General features: G+C 25.9%; 2 protein-coding genes across 2 annotated transcripts; one reads left to right on the forward strand and one right to left on the reverse strand.

Moving 5' to 3' along the window:
• Nucleotides 1–1,605: 1,605 nt before the first annotated feature.
• On the forward strand, nt 1,606–7,110 carry LOC112604091 (the record flags this gene model as incomplete). The annotated part of the gene is made up of 5 exons (XM_025352959.1): nt 1,606–1,769; nt 3,098–3,516; nt 4,095–4,238; nt 4,778–4,946; nt 6,798–7,110. Coding segments are annotated over 5 exons (1,197 nt in total), but the record flags the coding sequence as incomplete, so codon positions are not given.
• A 4,323-nt stretch (nt 7,111–11,433) lies between these two features.
• LOC112604069 (glutathione S-transferase-like) lies at nt 11,434–13,559 on the reverse strand. Its single transcript, XM_025352935.1, has 4 exons — nt 13,153–13,559; nt 12,843–13,010; nt 11,920–12,062; nt 11,434–11,697 (listed from the first exon to the last, which is right to left on the reverse strand). The coding sequence occupies exons 1-4, from the start codon at nt 13,283–13,285 to the stop codon at nt 11,530–11,532; spliced, it is 612 nt and encodes a 203-aa protein (XP_025208720.1). The 5' UTR covers nt 13,286–13,559; the 3' UTR covers nt 11,434–11,529.
• Between the last annotated feature and the right edge of the window lie 5,787 nt (nt 13,560–19,346).

Genomic DNA, 19,346 nt, shown 5'->3' on the forward strand with positions numbered 1-19,346 from the left:
TTCATACTGAGATTTTGTTTTAGGTTGAAGAGCCAAATTATTAATGTCTAGAAAATGCTATTATAAATATTTGGTAGAAATATCAAGTCTCTACGGATATTTATTTTTATTTTTTTTAATCACAACTAAAAATCAAAATTGGTTTTAGCGCAAATATTTCTAATTATTGTAATTTTTTTTCCCCCAATTATATGTGAAGTACTAGAAATGTTCTAAGTATAAAGTAGATCGAATTTTCTAGTATAAACCTTCCTTGAAGATGAAGATTTTAAAATGTTTTCATCATTGTAAAACTAATATATTTATCACTCAGCTAAAAATCTAAAATGGTGAAATCGATGCTATTGACTTCTGTAAACTACAATATGCTTTTATTGATTCGTATTTATCTAACATGTATAGATAATGTTGTTGATTTAAAAATTTTTAAATCAATAATGGATTATAAACATAAAATGGAACAACATTAAAGCCTTTAGTTAATATAAGTATCTACATGAAATTATTTTTAATGGCAACGAATACGATTACGAAATAATAATTATATATTATTTATACTTTATTATAGTTATATTAGTACAGTTTGATGAACTATGTAAAATAATTTTAACTATATAACTATATTAGAAGATTATATTTATGGGAGAGGGTGGTGGGCAAATATAATATAAGTAAATTAAGTATAAAAATACTCGAAATTATTAGATTAATGTTACATAATGTATTTATTTAAATTCTAACTTAATTATTATACATAAGGTATGTATCATAGATAAAAGTCGGTTTTAATAATGTATAAAACTAATAGTTACTTATTGTATACTATTATTTAGGTTTTCATTCATGAATATTTTCTAATTTTATTCTGTTAAATTTGTTTAACATGGTTATTTAATGAAAACAGAGTTTATATTATACAAAAATTACATTATTCTATGGCCAATGACTTTTTTCCAGTTTAATTAACAGTAAAGGAAGCTCTATGTGAACAATACTATACTCTTCTCGCTGTCATCTGACCTTAGCCTTAATCGGTGGATTTACAAAATAACTATTATATTATATTATGTTTATAACATCAGTTACTAGTAAAGAAGTAACTTCTTTGATTTTTATTATAAACATTATAATATTATCTGTGAACCTAATTTTTATTTTTTTTCTCATTTAAAAATTACAATCTCACAGCTACTAAATACATGAACATTTTTATTTAATCTCTTGAATTGTTCTCGAGAGTAATTTGAAAATCAATCAATGTCAGTTTATTATTTCATTGCATATTGAAATTTAAAAGTGATTACAAACTTAATTTAAGGCGTCTGGAAAAATTATTAGGTAATATTTTAAAAATGAAGATTATTATTTTTAAACATTTTGAATAAAAATAAGAATAATAATTGAAAAAAAATGATTCTTTTAGTTTTTAATAATACAGATTTAATTTCCATGTCTTTAATATTGGTATCAATACTTATTATTATTAGTTAAAAAAATAAAAAAATTAAATTGCTCAAATATTTTATTCAACTTATGACATAGTTTTATTTACATTTTTCAAAAATTATTTAATAAATCGAATTAAAACAGCTGATTTTTTTTAGTGAAATCATAATGTCATTAATAATAAAAACTACGGCGAATGTTTGGGAAATGGAAAAAGGATTTGATATTATTTTATTTATTGACAAAAACAATGTCCACAATAGTGAATACTCGAAGAACGAATGTTTTCGTCGCATAAATGTCAAATATCCATTCCAAAAGTTGTAAATATTTTTAACATTAGTTTCATTAGAATTAACATTTGAATTAAAATAGGTAAATTAAATAATACGTATAAATAATTTATAATGTATTATTTTTATAGACATGTAAATCAAAATACATAGTATCTGATATAACTTAAAATTTAGTATTTTGCTTACTTTACATTATAAAAAATAAAAATACTTTCGTTCATTTATAGGCAATTAATTCGATTATCGCAAAATAGTTTACTTAAGTATTGACGATACCTAGCCTCTTTTTTGATTTTTAACTGTTTCTGCTTTTTGGCCTCATTTAATCGCTTTACCTTCATAATTGTCATACCTATACAATTGTGATCTTAGAAATCGTACATATTGTTATGTACAATTAATAACCATTAAAACAATAGATATTCGTACAACCTAATATTTGAAAATAAAAATATATGCATGTTTTTATTGGCATATTCGTATACTTCATTGGAGTTGTATTGTTTATTTCTTTTATTGGCTTTATTAAGTACATAAAACATATATTTACATATTTATTCTGATTGATCGTATATGTTAAGTGAGAACAAAATTTTTTTCATAACATGATGAAACTTTTTTAGTGCATATTTTTGCATGTTTCGGCATTTTTTTATTTTAAGGGCTTATTTTACAATTTTAATTGCATAATTCACCTTTTAAACTTTCGTGCATATGTTGATATTTTTTTAGACATTTTTTAAATATATACTATTGCAGTCTATTATAATATAAGAAAAAGTGTTGTATTTATATAGTTTCGATTAATATCAAAATAAATTAATAGGTATAAACAATTAATCTAAATATGACTTTAGATCAATAATCGGGGAAATAACATATATTAGATTAATCTTATCAAGATAAGAAAATATCGATTACGGCCATGATTAAACACTGACATTATTTCAATATTGTTCAAAATATAATTTTTTTATTTTTCGTGCATATTTAAGATTTTTTAGCACATATTTGGTTGGTTTTTAGTGCACATAAACCCGCACTCCAGATATCAGGTACTTATGTGTGACAAACCTTTTATTTTACTTTCGATGATTTATGACTTACTAAAAAATGTATGTATTTACTATAACTTCTGAGCCCTATTTATCACTAATTAAAGAACATATTTTTTTGATTAAAAAATAAATGTATATACACCTAGATTTTACAAAAAATGGTTTTTTTTAATCTTATTTTGTGATATGAACTCCTACTGTCAATTTATTCATAATTTACACCCAGTGTTTATTATTAATCTTAAATAACACTTAACGTTAACGCACCCATTTTATTTTATGTGTTCGGCTCTGCAGATTCTTGACAAGGATTATAAACGTGTTGGGAAAATCGTGCGCACTAGTATATTCTGTGTACGGCGAGTCCATATGCTGTTTGTTGCTGAACGGCTCGCAAACTCAGCGGAAAAACGAAAACAGCTACGTAAAACACGGTCATGGCAAGAAAAGGAAGAAAAAAAGCAGCATTATGTCCGACGTCGAAACCGGACTGCGGACCATCAGGGACCGGTTAACAGATTACCGATATCTGGGAGTGCAGTGCTGGACGCGACCAGTCGCGTATGATTTTGAGCTAATTTTCCGAACAGTATTCCGCAAAGACAACAGCGATTTCTGGCTGTGCAGCCAGTGGAGGCAGTTGCCGTCTCCCCGCGAATTTGTCCGCATTGCCGATGAATTTAACAACAATAATTGTGGGGCACCCCGCATCAAAAGTATGAGTATATTTTTTGTCCTACGTTAATCCTTAAAATTTGACTGATAATAATAATGATTACAAAGTTTTTTAGTATTTCATTTTTAATGATGAGAATTACTGAGTGTCTTTGAGTTCATTATTTTGTTTATCTGAATTAACTGCTTATTACCTAGAATAAACATAAGTAGAATAAACATCTAAAATTACTATTTTGAAGTTCAAACTAAGTTAATTAAAAGTTAAACACTTATAATTAATATTATATTTAACCATTAACACTCGTGGACAGTGGACATGTTATTTAATGTGTAACATATTATATCTAATGAAATTTAATGATAATGTAGATATTCCACTCAAATTATTTGAAAATTGAGTGCCCAAACATTGCTTACTATTATGTACAATGATAAAAAAAATACTACCAAACCTTTTTCTAAGCAAAAATTAAAAATTAGATATTAATTTAAATATTTAAAAAAATTGATATAATCAAATCTTTGCATGTAATTAAACATGAATTTATTTAAATTCTTTGTATTATTTCTATGGGTTATGAATATAGACGTTCTATTTTATCATATTATAATATAGTTATCAAGAAAAATAATGCCAACGACCGAAAATCGTCAAATAAAATAATATTGCCAACGACGACGGCGTTTATCCCAAAATTGAAACCCATGATAACAGTCGCCATCGAACTGCTGCAATTCGACGATGATTATGAGAGACCAAGTAATTATAATATTAACTGCTTTATTTATTACTTTTAAAATGAGTAACATTTACAAAGTATAATATATACATTATTTAATTGTTAAAAAATATAATTAACACAAAAAATTGGTAAAAAAAAAATCAAAATTAGTAAAATTATTACAAAGCATAAACGTTTGGTTTAACAGGTTATTTTGTCAATACACTAAATATACTTAGTATGTACTGAAGTACTTAAGTAAATTTAGTATACATAAGCATACTAAATTTGTACCACTTCTACAAATGAGTATTGTTTTTTTTTAGAACCTGAACTAGATTATTAAATTGTAACTTATTCGAGCAGATAGTGTTAGATATTCTTACAATATCATTTAAATACAACTTATTCAATTTTATGTCATTGGTAATATAATTTTTTTAATGGAATTTTAGAACATATTATATCGTTATATTTATACACACTTAACACTTTAAAGTGTATTGAATACCTACTGATTGCACACATAAAATTATTTTTTCGATTATTTGAATATTATATAATCATTCTGTTATAGCTATGAAACCACCAAACATACCAGTGATTAAAATAATTCCACAAAATATTTGGGAATTAGACACAGACGTTGATATTGTTTTATTCCTTGACTTGGAAACCATGTACATGGACGATTGGGAAGATGAAGTAGTGGAACGTGTTAACGACTATTATCCTTTCAAAAATAGGTATTAATTAATTATGGATTATTTAACCCAGATACTTCATGAGTATAGTGAAATACTTAGTTTTTGAATAAAGTATAATGAATAATTATGGGTTATAAAATATTGTGTAACTACACAATTAGATGTGTACCTATTATTATTTACATTGTTGAATACTACGACATTTTGAAATTTTATAATATTATTCGATACCAACGGTTTTTAAGAAATTAAATTTTTACAGCTTTTAAAGTACGCGCGCGTTTGTACTGTAAATACATGCGTAGTAATTTATCATAAATCATTAATAGATGTATGTTATGTGAATGTAGCGAAAAATGAATAGCGGTGCCGGTGCATCCGAATTGCATGTCAAAAAAATTAATATAAATTGTAATGTCCAAATTGTATGCCATCTATTGGAGGGATCTTTCCGAATTGCATGCCATGTATAATTTTTCTAAATACAATAGTTTAACTTACTTATCTACTGAAGGAATAGTTTTTAGTTAAATTACATTCATTACAATAAAATATACAAATATTTGAGAAAGTGACACTGTAATTATTAAGTATTACCTAAGTAAGACGATTGTAATTTATTAGACGTGAATGTATTTTACATTTTTAAATGGTATTTTAAATAAACATTAATATTATAGAATTTGATAGATTTTTTTGGCATATCAGGCATTGAATATCATAATTTCAATATACAATATACCTACTATATATAATAATAATAATAATAATAATACTGTCTATTTATTGTCGTATTCAACGTCATTTGAAAAAATATTGTTTTATTTATCTTATTGTCGGCAACGCCATACATGCAAACTTTTCTACGTATATAATTTTATTAATTTCATTAATTTTGTGCACATAAGCGCATGATAAATAATGCATGCAATTTGGCCAGATCTTTCTATGAGGCGATATGCAGTTCGGACTACTTTTTTTTTTTTTTGACATGTAATTTGGATACAGCCAGCTGGAGCTTACCCATACTTATACGGATGCCTATAAAATATTACCCAAATTTAGTAATTATCTATTTTTTTTTTTTTAAAGGAATTCTTTTAAAAGTCTTTTGTAAATAGTTGTATTAACATAATTCGATATGAATTTGACTTGAAAACGACTTTCTAAAGTATATTTTTAAATACATTTTTTTAGATCAATATAAAATAAACATATTTTGTTTTTGTTACTTAAAAACTATTAAAATCTAAAATTTAAAAATTTAATATTGAATGGTTTAAGAGTTAATTTTCAAAGTTTTCAAATTAACTTTATGAAAAACTCAAATATGTTTTCAGAAGTTTTATCTGATTATTAATATAGTCGGTACGATTTTCTATTTTGATAAAAAACACAGCCAGGATAGAATCATCTAATAAAAATCTCATAAAAACTTTTATACTTTGCTATTTGGAAATTGTTTTTTAGATATATATCTACTATATTATTATTTAGATCTAATTATGTTTTAGAATTTTTTGTAATTATTTCATTTTAATATCAATTTATTATGATATGTTATTTGCTCTAACATTGAAACAAAGTTTCATTCGTATAACATACTAATCTATTATTAAATCTGTTTTCAAAATGTTATTATATAATCACAAAATCAATAATTAGAATACTTTGGTTAAAAACTTAATTAAGTGTTTTAAAGTATTTCTTATAAGAAATATGCAAATGCTTTAAAATCCCAACCCTGATAATGGCATTATTGTGAAATCATAATATTTCGTTGTCTTTATAATGTATGCGTTAAATTGCAAATGTAAGTATGGTAATATATTTATATTTGACTGCAGTTTTCAGTATATTATTTAGCTCACGTCTCGTTGTACATTGCAGGTTGTTGCATGACATACAGGTTATGCCCCTTGGCTCGGGCACCGTAAAAATATATCGACAAAATGGCGTGTCGATATTCTGCATATTCTTCAGCAATCGCATGACCACCTTTAGCGACTGGATGGAAAATGCACTGATCGGCATCAAGAGAATGTTAGCAGGTCACGTACAGTTGGCCATCCAACTGGATTTGTCTCTATCAAAGTTTCAATTGAATATCTACAGTAATCTTTACTTTTTTTTCCAATCGGTGTTCACGTACGACACAGTTATTATATGGTTATGTGGTAATGGCGTGTAATTCTAAAGGGAATAAGGGAGAAATAATTAATTAATGTTATATTTTGCGATTTTCAAACTTTTGAATTATATTTTTAGATTCCAATTTTTTTTTTCATTATTTTATATAACAAATGAAATTTTTTTTATGTTTTCACCTGTTATTAAGAGTGTTTTAAATTTATCCTTTATAAATATTGAAAAGCCTTTTGTGTTGTATTATAATAATTTGTATTTTGCACTATTATAATAAATTTGTCATATTGAAGATTTTTTTAAATATTATGCAAGATAAAATCATATTAAGTAATATAATGAATATAATCAATATGAAATATTAAAATAAGTAGTAGACTTATTGCAGTCTTATGTGCATATATAGTTGCTTAATTATCAACAGATGACTAATCTTATGAACAGTTATTAATACTATAAATAGTTTGTATTTATATGTCTAAAGCTGATAAAAATATTAGTAAATAACTACTATACACTTGCATACATTTACTAATCTTGTAAACTAACGTTTAGAATATGAATCACGTAAACAACGTTCACGTCATATCATTCATGACGATGGAAAATAAAAATGTATTCTTATATTGATATTTTGCGTAGATATCTAATATGATAATTAATTAATTAAAATTCATAGAGGGTAAGTTTAATGTTTTTATTTTATATATGATATTATATACTAATATATAAATACTTTCTAAGTTCTTGTATAGGTATTATTCAACAGGTACTAAAACGTAGTTTGCAACACCTTAAATATTAATTAGTATACCTTCATAACTGGAAAATATTCATCATTAATTGCTGCTATTTTGTCCGAACATTCAATTATAAAACAAATAATCGATGTTAGACATTGTAGTTAGTCATTTTTACTGTGGCAACAATATTAAAAATGGTAGTTGAAATACAAACCATACAATATTAATGGATATACTTATAAAAAAATTTAGATACTTATAGATATAAAATACTAATATTAATATAATGAAAATAATGATAATAATAGTAATGCAAAATCAACACTTGAGGTCAACAGGTACTAATAGTGATAATAAAAATTAGTAACTTTTAACTAATAATAATATGCTAACTATGGCATATAAACACTTTTGTTGTCTATAATATTGTTGTTGTTTTTTCAGTTCGTTTTTGTTCTGTATGAATTAAATTCTTTTATTTTACACCAAAAATGGCCCAATTAAAGTCTTACAAACTTTCAATCTATGGATTCTAGTTTGGACATGGTCATACTTGTAATTAACAAGTACTACAGAAATATTAAACTTTAAATAAGACAATAAATTGATCATGAAAAATGATGGTTAGTTTCAAAATCACCAATGCAACGATGTTTATTTTAAAACAAGTCATAATCAACATATTTTTGGAAAACAATAATAATATTTTATGTTCTAATAACTGTAGGTATACCTATACCTACCTACTATCATATTTTTGCAATTCATTATAATCAAATAAAATTTTAATATTGCTCAAGTCCCAAGACGTTTAGGTAATTTTTTGTTTTCATGAAATATTTCGATGTTTATTCAAAACCATACCTATATGGCTTATACTACAAAGTCAATTTTGAAATCAGTTATATAAAAAAGAAAAACCTACGAAATTATTGGCTTTAAAAATTGCATATGATGATATTAACAACAATACCGCCTATATCAAAATTATAAAAACTATTACATCTATAATTATAACTATAATATTTTCACGGATAAATATGTATATACAACGTCAATATGAATGTAGGTACACTCCAAAGATCTGATTTTAAATGTGTTATAAAATCATTGAGTAAACTTTTAACATTTTTTTCTGTCCCTAAAAACTATTATAAATTAGTCTCAGCTGATTTTGAAATTACATGTCTGTTATTCATTAAGAACAAAAAAAAAAAAATCGTTAAAAATATTGTCAAATCGTTATTTTAAACTTAAAATCACTTTATTCAAGATTAAAAAAAAAAAATGGTATGAGAGAAAATAGCCAGATCGATATTATATACATACCTACTAGTACTTTGCCCGTCGTAACGAACAACTAGTAAACCGATTAACTTGGTAATAAAAACTAATAAAACCAATAACCATATACGATATTTTTTTTATCCTGAACTCAAATGGATTTTAAATGAATAGTTTTTGCAATATCTTCAAAATACGAAATTATACTAGGAAAGTGTAAAATTGAACGGAAATCGGTTATGTATACCTACAGTATATTATTATCAAATACCGCAAATTTTTATCGTAATAATTTTTACTGTTTAGGTACCTACTATATACTCTATACTATTAAAACCCGACTGCATATCAAAATATTTATAAAGTGGTAATTTTTAAAATTAATTATATATTGTTATATATTTGACGTACTATGATTTTGTTTACTCGGTGAAACGCGTAATCTGTAATAAATGGTAATAGTCGTATAATCAATAATAAATATTAGTATTTATAATCATTAGTAAAATTATATTTTATTAAGCTATTAATGTATAGAACTCGATTTTATACTTTTATCTCGTCTTTAAATGATATATTTTATTCTATTATGTATTTTTGACGTTTTAGTGATAGTTATTATAATCACTACTGCGTACTTTATGAATCATAAATATAATTGTATACTATACTTGTAACAGTCGTAACACACATTTCATACGGTGTCGCTTAATGAATCAATTAATAGCATAATCATGTTTAATTCAGGACGATGAGTGTAGTAAACACTGTGCAGTTTTAATCAAACCATTAAAGTATTGTGACAATTCTACTCTAGAAAAACTCGAAATGCTATATCCACGGATGAGGATACGAATTGACCCGAATACTAAATTACATTACGAGACTCCAAAATCACTTATATATTTATACAGTTATTCGCCACTAGCACAATCACCACTCTTAATGATAAAATCATATAAAAGGGAGATCGCTGCAAGAGTTCGTCAGACGGTTAGAGAAATCTGAGGCTTTCGGAATTAGTCATTACACCTTTTACAACCGTGTAGCTTACTATTAAAATTTTGTATTTTTAAGTAAATGTAAAAAAAAATACTACATTATTATACTTTATACATCACGTTTTCATTCATGCATAGATGCATTTATACAATTTATCTTTATTATTTACAATACTTTTTTTTTATGTAGGTAGATATATATCTATTGATCTAGATCATAAAATACTAAAATATAGGAATAATATACTTTCTAATCCTGCAATAATGATGTCTGTGACAATTTAAATGTCCATGTTGGATTTACCCCTTATAAAATTTGGTTAAATCTAAACTATACATATATTTGTAACACATTAATTTGGTAAAAATCTGACCAAATATAAAATATAAGTCTAAAATTATATACAATTTTAATAAATATTTTATTTAGGTACTGATTTTCCCTTTTTATGAACAAATAAACTTATGCACGAGTCCCTATTTAAAAATTTGGTAAAAGATGCTTTTCCTCAGATATATGATTATCTATGCATTAGATTTTTGGACCATAAATGGAATAGACTGTGAATTGCTTATACACCGAACACATTGCTTTTTATCAATATATATATATATATTTACATGTATATATATTATACATATTTATCCGTGAAAATATTATAGTTATAAATTATAATTATAGATGTAATAGTTTTTATAATTTTGATATAGGCGGTATTGTTGTTAATATCATCATATGCAATTTTTAAAGCCAATAATTTCGTAGGTTTTTCTTTTTATATAACTGATTTTAAAATTGACTTTGTAGTATAAGCCATATAGGTATGGTTTTGAATAAACATCGAAATATTTCATGAAAACAAAAAATTACCTAAACGTCTTGGGACTTGAGCAATATTAAAACTTTATTTGATTATAATGAATTACAAAAATATGATAGTAGGTAGGTATACCTACAGTTATTAGAACATAAAATATTATTATTGTTTTCCAAAAATATGTTGATTATGACTTGTTTTAAAATAAACATCGTTGCATTGGTGATTTTGAAACTAACCATCATTTTTCATGATCAATTTATTGTCTTATTTAATATTTAATATTTCTGTAGTACTTGTTAATTACAAGTATGACCATGTCCAAACTAGAATCCATAGATTGAAAGTTTGTAAGACTTTAATTGGGCCATTTTTGGTGTAAAATAAAAGAATTTAATTTATACAGAACAAAAACGAACAAAATAATTAAATGATTCATTATAATTTAATATTAGACATTGCATATTTTTTTAATCATCTAAAGTAAAAATTATAAATACATATATAAATGACAAATATTATAAAAATGTAATTAAATTATAGTATTCATAATTAATTTTGGTACTTATAGTTGACTTTTGCTATAGTAGGCATATTTTCGTCTACAAAAAAATAATATGAATAAATATTTTCATAATAAACTTTTTGGTCGTTTAGTAATCCATAATTTTATTTGAGGAATAGCCAAAACTTTGTGTTTAAGAGCTGTAAGATGTGGACGGCCATCAACTAGGTCGACATCGATTACAGATTTTAGGTGATCCAAAATTGACACAAAGTATAAGTCAGGCCAAGACAACTGTGAAACAAAAAAAAATTTATAGATCTAAATTAATGGATATGTTTCAATTATTATTTCTAATAGTTGCAATAATTGATTTAACTATTGATTAAAAGATATACAATAATCTAATATCTATAAATAATATTTGATAATATGATACTTTTAATTATAAAAATAATATATATATATATATATATATATATATATATATATATATGCATTATACAATATACATACCTTTCCATTTACAAAGTATCCACCGTTTTCAGAAACAATTTTTTCAAATTTGTCAAAGTAGAATGGAATTGAATTATTCACAATAGAGTCACGCAATTTTGTTTTGATTTCCTCGTTTGATTCGTGATAATAATTCATGATTTCTTTAAAAAAATATTATAATATTTATACTTAATAAAATTTGATAAAATAATAATTCAGAAAAATTTAATTAAAATACTACTTATAAACAAATTAAAAATATAAAACCTTTCATTAAAGAAATGGAAATATCCTATAACGACACAAGAAGAGAAGAAATAATAATCACTAGAGTGAAAGTAAGAAACACATTTAAGCTAGGTATTCCTACCTCATAAGTCATCACCAAAGTACTACAGTTAAGTTTATGGAATCAACATGTAAGATTTGCGATGAAATTATAATGGTCAATTACATTTTGTCCAAACGCTCAAAACACACGGAAACACGGAAAATATTTACTGACTCAGTTTCACTACAATATGCACTTACTTAAGAGAACGTTACAACTATACTATCATGTCTTATCTTCTTTTACAAAGAACATAGCAAATTTGTTTTAAATAGAACCAATTACATATTGTAAGCTATAATATTAGAATGAATTGATCGATCATAAAGTTAAAGGTAATGACATTATTTGTGCTTAAGCATACATTTTTTACAATATTTTTTTAAATTTAGATACTATTATTATTGTACATATATGTAATACATAATATTTTTTATATTATATACTTAATATTTATATGTATTAAATAAATATTTTTAAAAATAAAAGTTATTACTTGGTTATTTTTAATTACATTTATTAAATATTTATGATACAGAAATTTTATAGTTAGTGAGATAATAATATAATAAAATTGTTTTGATCTTAAAATATAAATTACAGCACTAACCTTGTCTTATTTCGTAAATGTTATCAACAGCAACGTCAATTAATAACGATTCCCATTCATCACCACCGGCCAACCCGGCTTTTTTCGCTAAGTATCGACAAATGGCTACAGACTGATTAACTAGTTTTCCATCGATTTCCAATACCGGGACTTTGCCAAACGGCATGGCTTAAAAGAGAAAAAAATTACCCAACATTATATACTTTGAAAATACAGTGAAATTATTATACAATATTATTTATTTATTATGAATTATGAATATATAGAATTGTATAGGAAATATATGTTTATAAATACAGTAGTTACTTACTAGATTTGATCTTTGGCCATTCTTCAAATTCAAATCGAACGTCTTCAAAATCGACGTTTAGATATGATAAGAGAAATCGGATCGGTTCAGCCCGAGCCGTTAGGTTAAAATACGTCAATTTATACGACGTCATGATGCGGCGTTTGGAAGTATATCGTATTAATGCTTATTATAAAATATACTTTAAAGCAAAAAATAATGTTTATTGAGTTTTAGCGACGTAAGTAAAATAACGTGTCAATGTATATTACAATAATACTATACGACTACGTTCAGCACTTGAGCGGTAGGAATGAAAAAATAGAAAGTAGACACCTCCGCCGTTCTGTGTACCTATATACAGAAGTGGCAACTAATATACCTATACACTCCACGTAGTTACTAGCATTACAGGTATAGGTTTACTGTTAAATTGTCTATATTACAATATTAGTAGCAACGTAAACGAACTGTATATTATTTATTCGAGTCTACAGTGGTGGGAATAGAGTGCGGGATACGGAGAATTGTAATTTTATCGTGATTGTGATAGTAAATAATATTAATAATATAAGTAGTTATTGAGATAGTCGAGTTACATAGTACAAATTGCATACATTTAATTAACTAAAAAAAAAAAGAACTGAAAAAACAATAACAATATTATAGACAACAAAAGTTTTTATATGTAATAGTTAGCATATTATTATTAGTTAAAAATTACTAATTTTTATTATCATTATTAGTACCTGTTGTCCTAAAGTGTCGTTTTTGCATTACTATTATTATCATTATTTTCATTATATTAATATTAGTATTTTATGTATTTAAGTATCTAATAACGTTGTATACATATACAATATATGCGTGTTGCATATTGAAATATAGCGCCATCTATTTAAGTATAATATTATGTATTTTTAATACATTTTTAGTGCGTGTTTAGTGTGCGTAATCAATGAAAATATTTTAATCTCAGAAAAATAAAACGATAGCTTACATTTATACAAAATTCCTACTGCTTCGTAAATTGATTAGTATTTTAAAGTATGCTTATTAATTTTATCAAGTGAAATTTATTTTCGAATTAAAAATTTCAACCGTCTACCTAGATGCGTATCTTAGTGATTAATTTGATTTAAGCTTATAAAATATTTTTATCTACATATTATTCTTATAATATTTTTTATATATAAATAGATTTTTGAAAGATAATTAATCTTTTTTTCAGGTATATTTATATATTATATTATAACTTGTTATTATTGTGACAAATCAATATTATTTTAGTGATGCAATATAAGTATATTATCTAATAGATGTTTAGTCATGTATAAGTAGATATAATAATATATTGTATAGTTGTACCAATGACATATTAAACATCTCGATAAAAAAATGCCTACGTTTTGTGTCACTTAGTGTTTAGATTATTGATTAATTGGAAATTTACGAAAAGATTTAGATGGGATACAAAAATAATAAATAAATTTCCTTAAATGAAATAATAATTGTAATGTTTATTTATATTGTATGTACTTATAAAGTCATTAGATATCATGTATGATATTTCAATAATTGCATATAGGTCATAGGACAATTTAATAGGATAGTCAAAGTAATACCAATAATATAATAGTTATTCAATCTCATAAAATTAAAACACATGTGCAATTATAGGACATAGGCTATAAAACATTAAGTAGTTATAAATATGAAATAACAGTTTTCTGTGAACTGTAATAGACCATTTAAATATCTACATAATATACTACTACTTTATAAATATAAAATATGTATTAACTACTTAATTCTGATTTGGTAAATAAACAAACAAAAAAAAAAAAAGAAATACATAAATAGCTCTGTTGCAGTATAGTAGGTTTTGAGTGTATTTTGTCACTGAGTAAATATTAAAAGTCGCTGACCGCTGTAATATATATTATGTTAAAATATAATTTAATGATAAAAGTGATAGTACGAGAAAAAATTATGAATGATGAGTGAGTTCTGATAGTAACTACATGGAATATATGTAGACTCTAAGTACTTATAAGGAAATTTTTAAATTAATTTGTAAGTATATTACTTCTAAAAATAAAAGTTTGAAATATTTTTTCTAAAACATCGAACATAATATAAAATAAATGTTACACTATTATATCATATTTTATTGTTATTATAATTATGTAGTATGTAACTATTATAAGTTAATATGTACTAATTTTCAGTAGAACGGTGTATTTATCATTGGACATTTATTATGAATAGTATTGATAAACAATGATTATAATATGTTCATAGTATAAATAATAAAACAAAATAAATAGCTTAAAATTTGTACTTATAGAAATATTCAAATATGTATTATGAATATTTTGTTGTGTATAGAAAATAATAATAATATTTGTAAAAGTTTTTGTCCCTAAACCCTATATGAATATCATTTTTTGAGTAAAGACCAAGTGCCTAATTAAAACCATTTAAAGAAACATTTTTATCTTTCGTTTAAATGTCTAATTCCACGCATGTTGAATTTAAAATGTCTATAAATACAATTTTGCATTAATATTTTTGGTATTTTAAATTTCTGTAAGAATAATTTAATTATGGGAGCAGTGCGCCAGTGCCACAAATAAGGTTTTTAGGGCCAGGGTGCAAAACAAACAAAATGTTATTGATAAATGCATATTTTATGTCTGAAAACGTGAAGAAACTATATTTTAATTTTTTTTAATTGAACAAATATACATTAACACTTAATTATATAAAAAAAAAAAAAAAAATAATAACAATAATAACAATAATTTATCAAAATAATAATTTATATGCTTTTAAAACTACCTACTTCAAAACATTTTTTTTTGGCTTTTTTGTTCCTAAAGTCTAAAATTAATTTTTCGATGTCCAATTCTTCAGTGCGCACTCTTTCTACGTTAAATATATTTGTGTTTTAATCGGTCTTGGGTTTCCCAAATAGTTTTAAATCAGTTTGAGTTTTGAAGACGATTGTTCGGCCGATTCAACAGTCACTAGTAAACTTAAAAATATAATACAAGCTGCGACAACTTCACTATTTGTTAGGTTGATTTCTATGAAATTTAAGCATAATGCTTTAATTGTTTACCTCTTAGTGTTTTTTATAAACTATTTTAAAGATAGAACTTGACTTTTGTTAAATCGAACCTAACCTTACGTCAGATTTGTAAAATTTCTACTACGATTAAGAAACATTGTGTCTATTTTATTTCTTTACATATAATTTTTATTAACTTTATGGCTAATAATTCAATAAGTTAATTTCATATTTTCTGACTTGAATATTTTATTTTTGTTTCTTCATCATACTAAAGCTTACTTAAGATAGGATCAAACTCTGCCATAAATATATAACTGTGCATAAAAAATTGCCTTCAAAATTACTGTTGGATTTTCCTCCATTTCCTTTCAATGCAGTATTTCCAGCCGTAAGACAATATTATTTTTTATTAATCGTTATAATACTTCTCTCCAAAATGTTGCTTCTTTAGATATATGTTTTTCTAAGTCTTTATCTGTGGTTTCATTTTTCAACCAAATTATTTGCAATTGTATGGCTTCTACAAATTGTGTATTTAGTTTTCATGTTTGATAATCTTTTAAGTTTAATGCGTCGCCAGTCATTTATACCGTTTATCTTATTAAATTTAAAGTTATGATTTTTTCGATCCGCAAACAACCAAAACGATTTACAATAAATTTTTAGTTAAACTAATGATTCATTAGTTTGCAATGAATAATATAGTACCTTTTAGGTACTTTAACACCAACTTCAGTACTTTGGTATTCATATAATTATAGTCTTTGGAAAAATGTGTACTAGATTTCATAGCTTTACTTTTATCACTAAAAATTGTGTTTGAACTAGTTTGAAAGAAAGTTTATTAAACGTTTGCAAAGACAATAAAAGATAGAATTTGCTTTTTAAAATAAAAATTGATTGTGATATTTTGAAAACGTCCTCTATCCGTTAGAAACTTTAATAATTATAATTATTTTTATTTATATTAATTAGCACTTAATTGTTTTTTTTTTTATTCTTTGTTTATTTATTAACCATATATTATACATTTATAATTTGTCCTTAAATTATTACTCCTAAGATAATTATAACTTTTATTATTGGATTAAATATTGATTAGATTCAATGTTGTAAAATTATTAAAAAGGGCACAAAAAAAAAAAAAAAAAAAAACAAGAATCAATTACTTTCTTTTTTAAATTAACGCCTTCTACCACAGCATTCAAATTACCACAGTACATAACAATGATACGTCTGCGAATAAACGAACATTGCTATAAACTTATTGGGATTTTAAAATTGTCAAGTTTACAATATTATATATTAATATAAAAATGTGATTTTTAAAATAAATGTTAGTAAATAGCCTTCAATATATGTCTGTTATACTATTAACTAGAGTTTCAAATGTAAAACTATTTTTTAAGTCCTAACATAGTAATTTGAAAAAAAAAGTAAAAGTTCAGTGTTTAAAATAATTTGTGAGGTTTATAAAATGTTGGACATCTCCCGAAAAATTATCCAAAATACGCCACTGTTTATTTTTATAGCAATACTCATAACTTGCTTTAAAATTAAAATATAAAAAAAATTCCATAAATTCCTATTTATCTATTATTTTTACTTTTCAGTTTAATAATTGATAAATACTAAATTCACTTTAATAATAAAAATAACAGAGTAAAACGGATTCTTCTGAACATGAAATTTTCTGTGTTCGGTGTGTGTAAGATCAAAGATGTATATAGGTAATACATGTTTTCATGTTACCTATTGTGCGGAGACGCGGGAGACGGCAATTCAAATTTCATCCCGTCCATTCTGATGATCTGAAATCGAAATTACCGGGATCACGAATGTAAAGTGGGTCAACATTTTTGGCTGATCCAAATAGGGAACTTAAAAAAACAAAAATAGGTATTGATTGCCGCCACTAAATAACATTAAAATGATTATTAGCCATAAGGTACATAATAGGTGATATGTATATAGTATTCAAATAAGTAGATACGTAACTTCATACCCGTTGTACAGTGACACGGCGTACACTGTACTCTGTGTGTACCTGTCCAAGTAGATATTGATTGCAATTGGTGGCATTACCGTAGAACGAAAATATAAATACCATTATAATATAGTGGTTTAGTAAATTAATTCGATGGTGTTACAATTTATTATTAATACAATAAATCGTTCACACTATACGTTTAGACGTTTAGTACATATTTGACATTTATTTACGAGTTCGTTAATCGTCGTAATGTCGTATCACTAATATCGACCGTTAGAGCCGTTAGAGGTTTCATCGTTTCAGCAGCGTTCGACGCGTAGTTGACGACGATAACAGACTTCGGCGGCGGCGCTGCGGTGGAACCGTTCGTAACGAACAGCCGTGTGGCAGCACTGCGGTCGTGAACGAACGTCCGCTTTGCGTCGTCGTCGTCGTCGCCGCCGCCGTCGTTGTCATCGGCAGGTGGCGCGTCGTAAGCGCGTTTAGAGCGTATCTCAAATCTCAATGGCTGCCGCGATCGTTCGTTCACCGCTATAGTCGCCGCCGTTAAACGAATTCGCTTTGTCACGGTTTCCCGACGTCGTCGATCCGTTATTACGCAGATTTCTCGATCATCGTCCGTTTTCCAAAGTCTACAAACGCCGGTCATTGACGGCTACACTAATCGGACACGTCTCGCCGCTCAACGACACACATACCGGAACGCCCAGCACTATCTCGTGGTAAGCGATCGTCATCGACCGACCGGTAGTCTGCTGCTTGTTTGCTACAGCCGTCGCATTCTGTTCGACTAATGTAATAATAACGATACCGTAAAAATGTCGTCGCCGTCGTTAGTTTTTACGCGCGCCGCTCTGTATGCACAGAAATATTCATCGTATTACGATGACGGCGGCAGCGGGAGCAGCGACTGAGACGGCGTGACTATAACGGCAGTGTCGTTGACGCACGTCAATAACGATAATAATAATAATATACTCGTCGACTTGCTCTGACGGCTGGTGTGACGGCCGTTGACGAGACGTAGAGTGAAGACAATGGCGGTTTTGTCGTACCGGTCGGACGAACTGCTGTCTCGATCATCGATAATGATTAGCACGTTCTCATATTTGTTATGTCTTACAGATCAACACTTAAGGAGGT

This window comes from Melanaphis sacchari, unplaced genomic scaffold (genome assembly GCF_002803265.2).
Source record: "Melanaphis sacchari strain LSU unplaced genomic scaffold, SCAv2.0 Contig119_pilon_pilon, whole genome shotgun sequence".
NCBI classification, from domain to species: Eukaryota; Metazoa; Arthropoda; class Insecta; order Hemiptera; family Aphididae; genus Melanaphis; species Melanaphis sacchari.

Excerpts from the sequence above, each read along its gene's own strand:
- LOC112604069 (XM_025352935.1), bottom strand. The coding sequence starts at position 13,285 with ATGACGTCGTATAAATTGACGTATTTTAACCTAACGGCTCGGGCTGAA. Across the intron at positions 12,063-12,842 it reads CATTTACGAAATAAGACAAG|AAATCATGAATTATTATCAC; the intron begins GTTAGTGCTGTA and ends ATTTTTTTAAAG. Across the intron at positions 11,698-11,919 it reads GATACTTTGTAAATGGAAAG|TTGTCTTGGCCTGACTTATA; the intron begins GTATGTATATTG and ends TTTGTTTCACAG.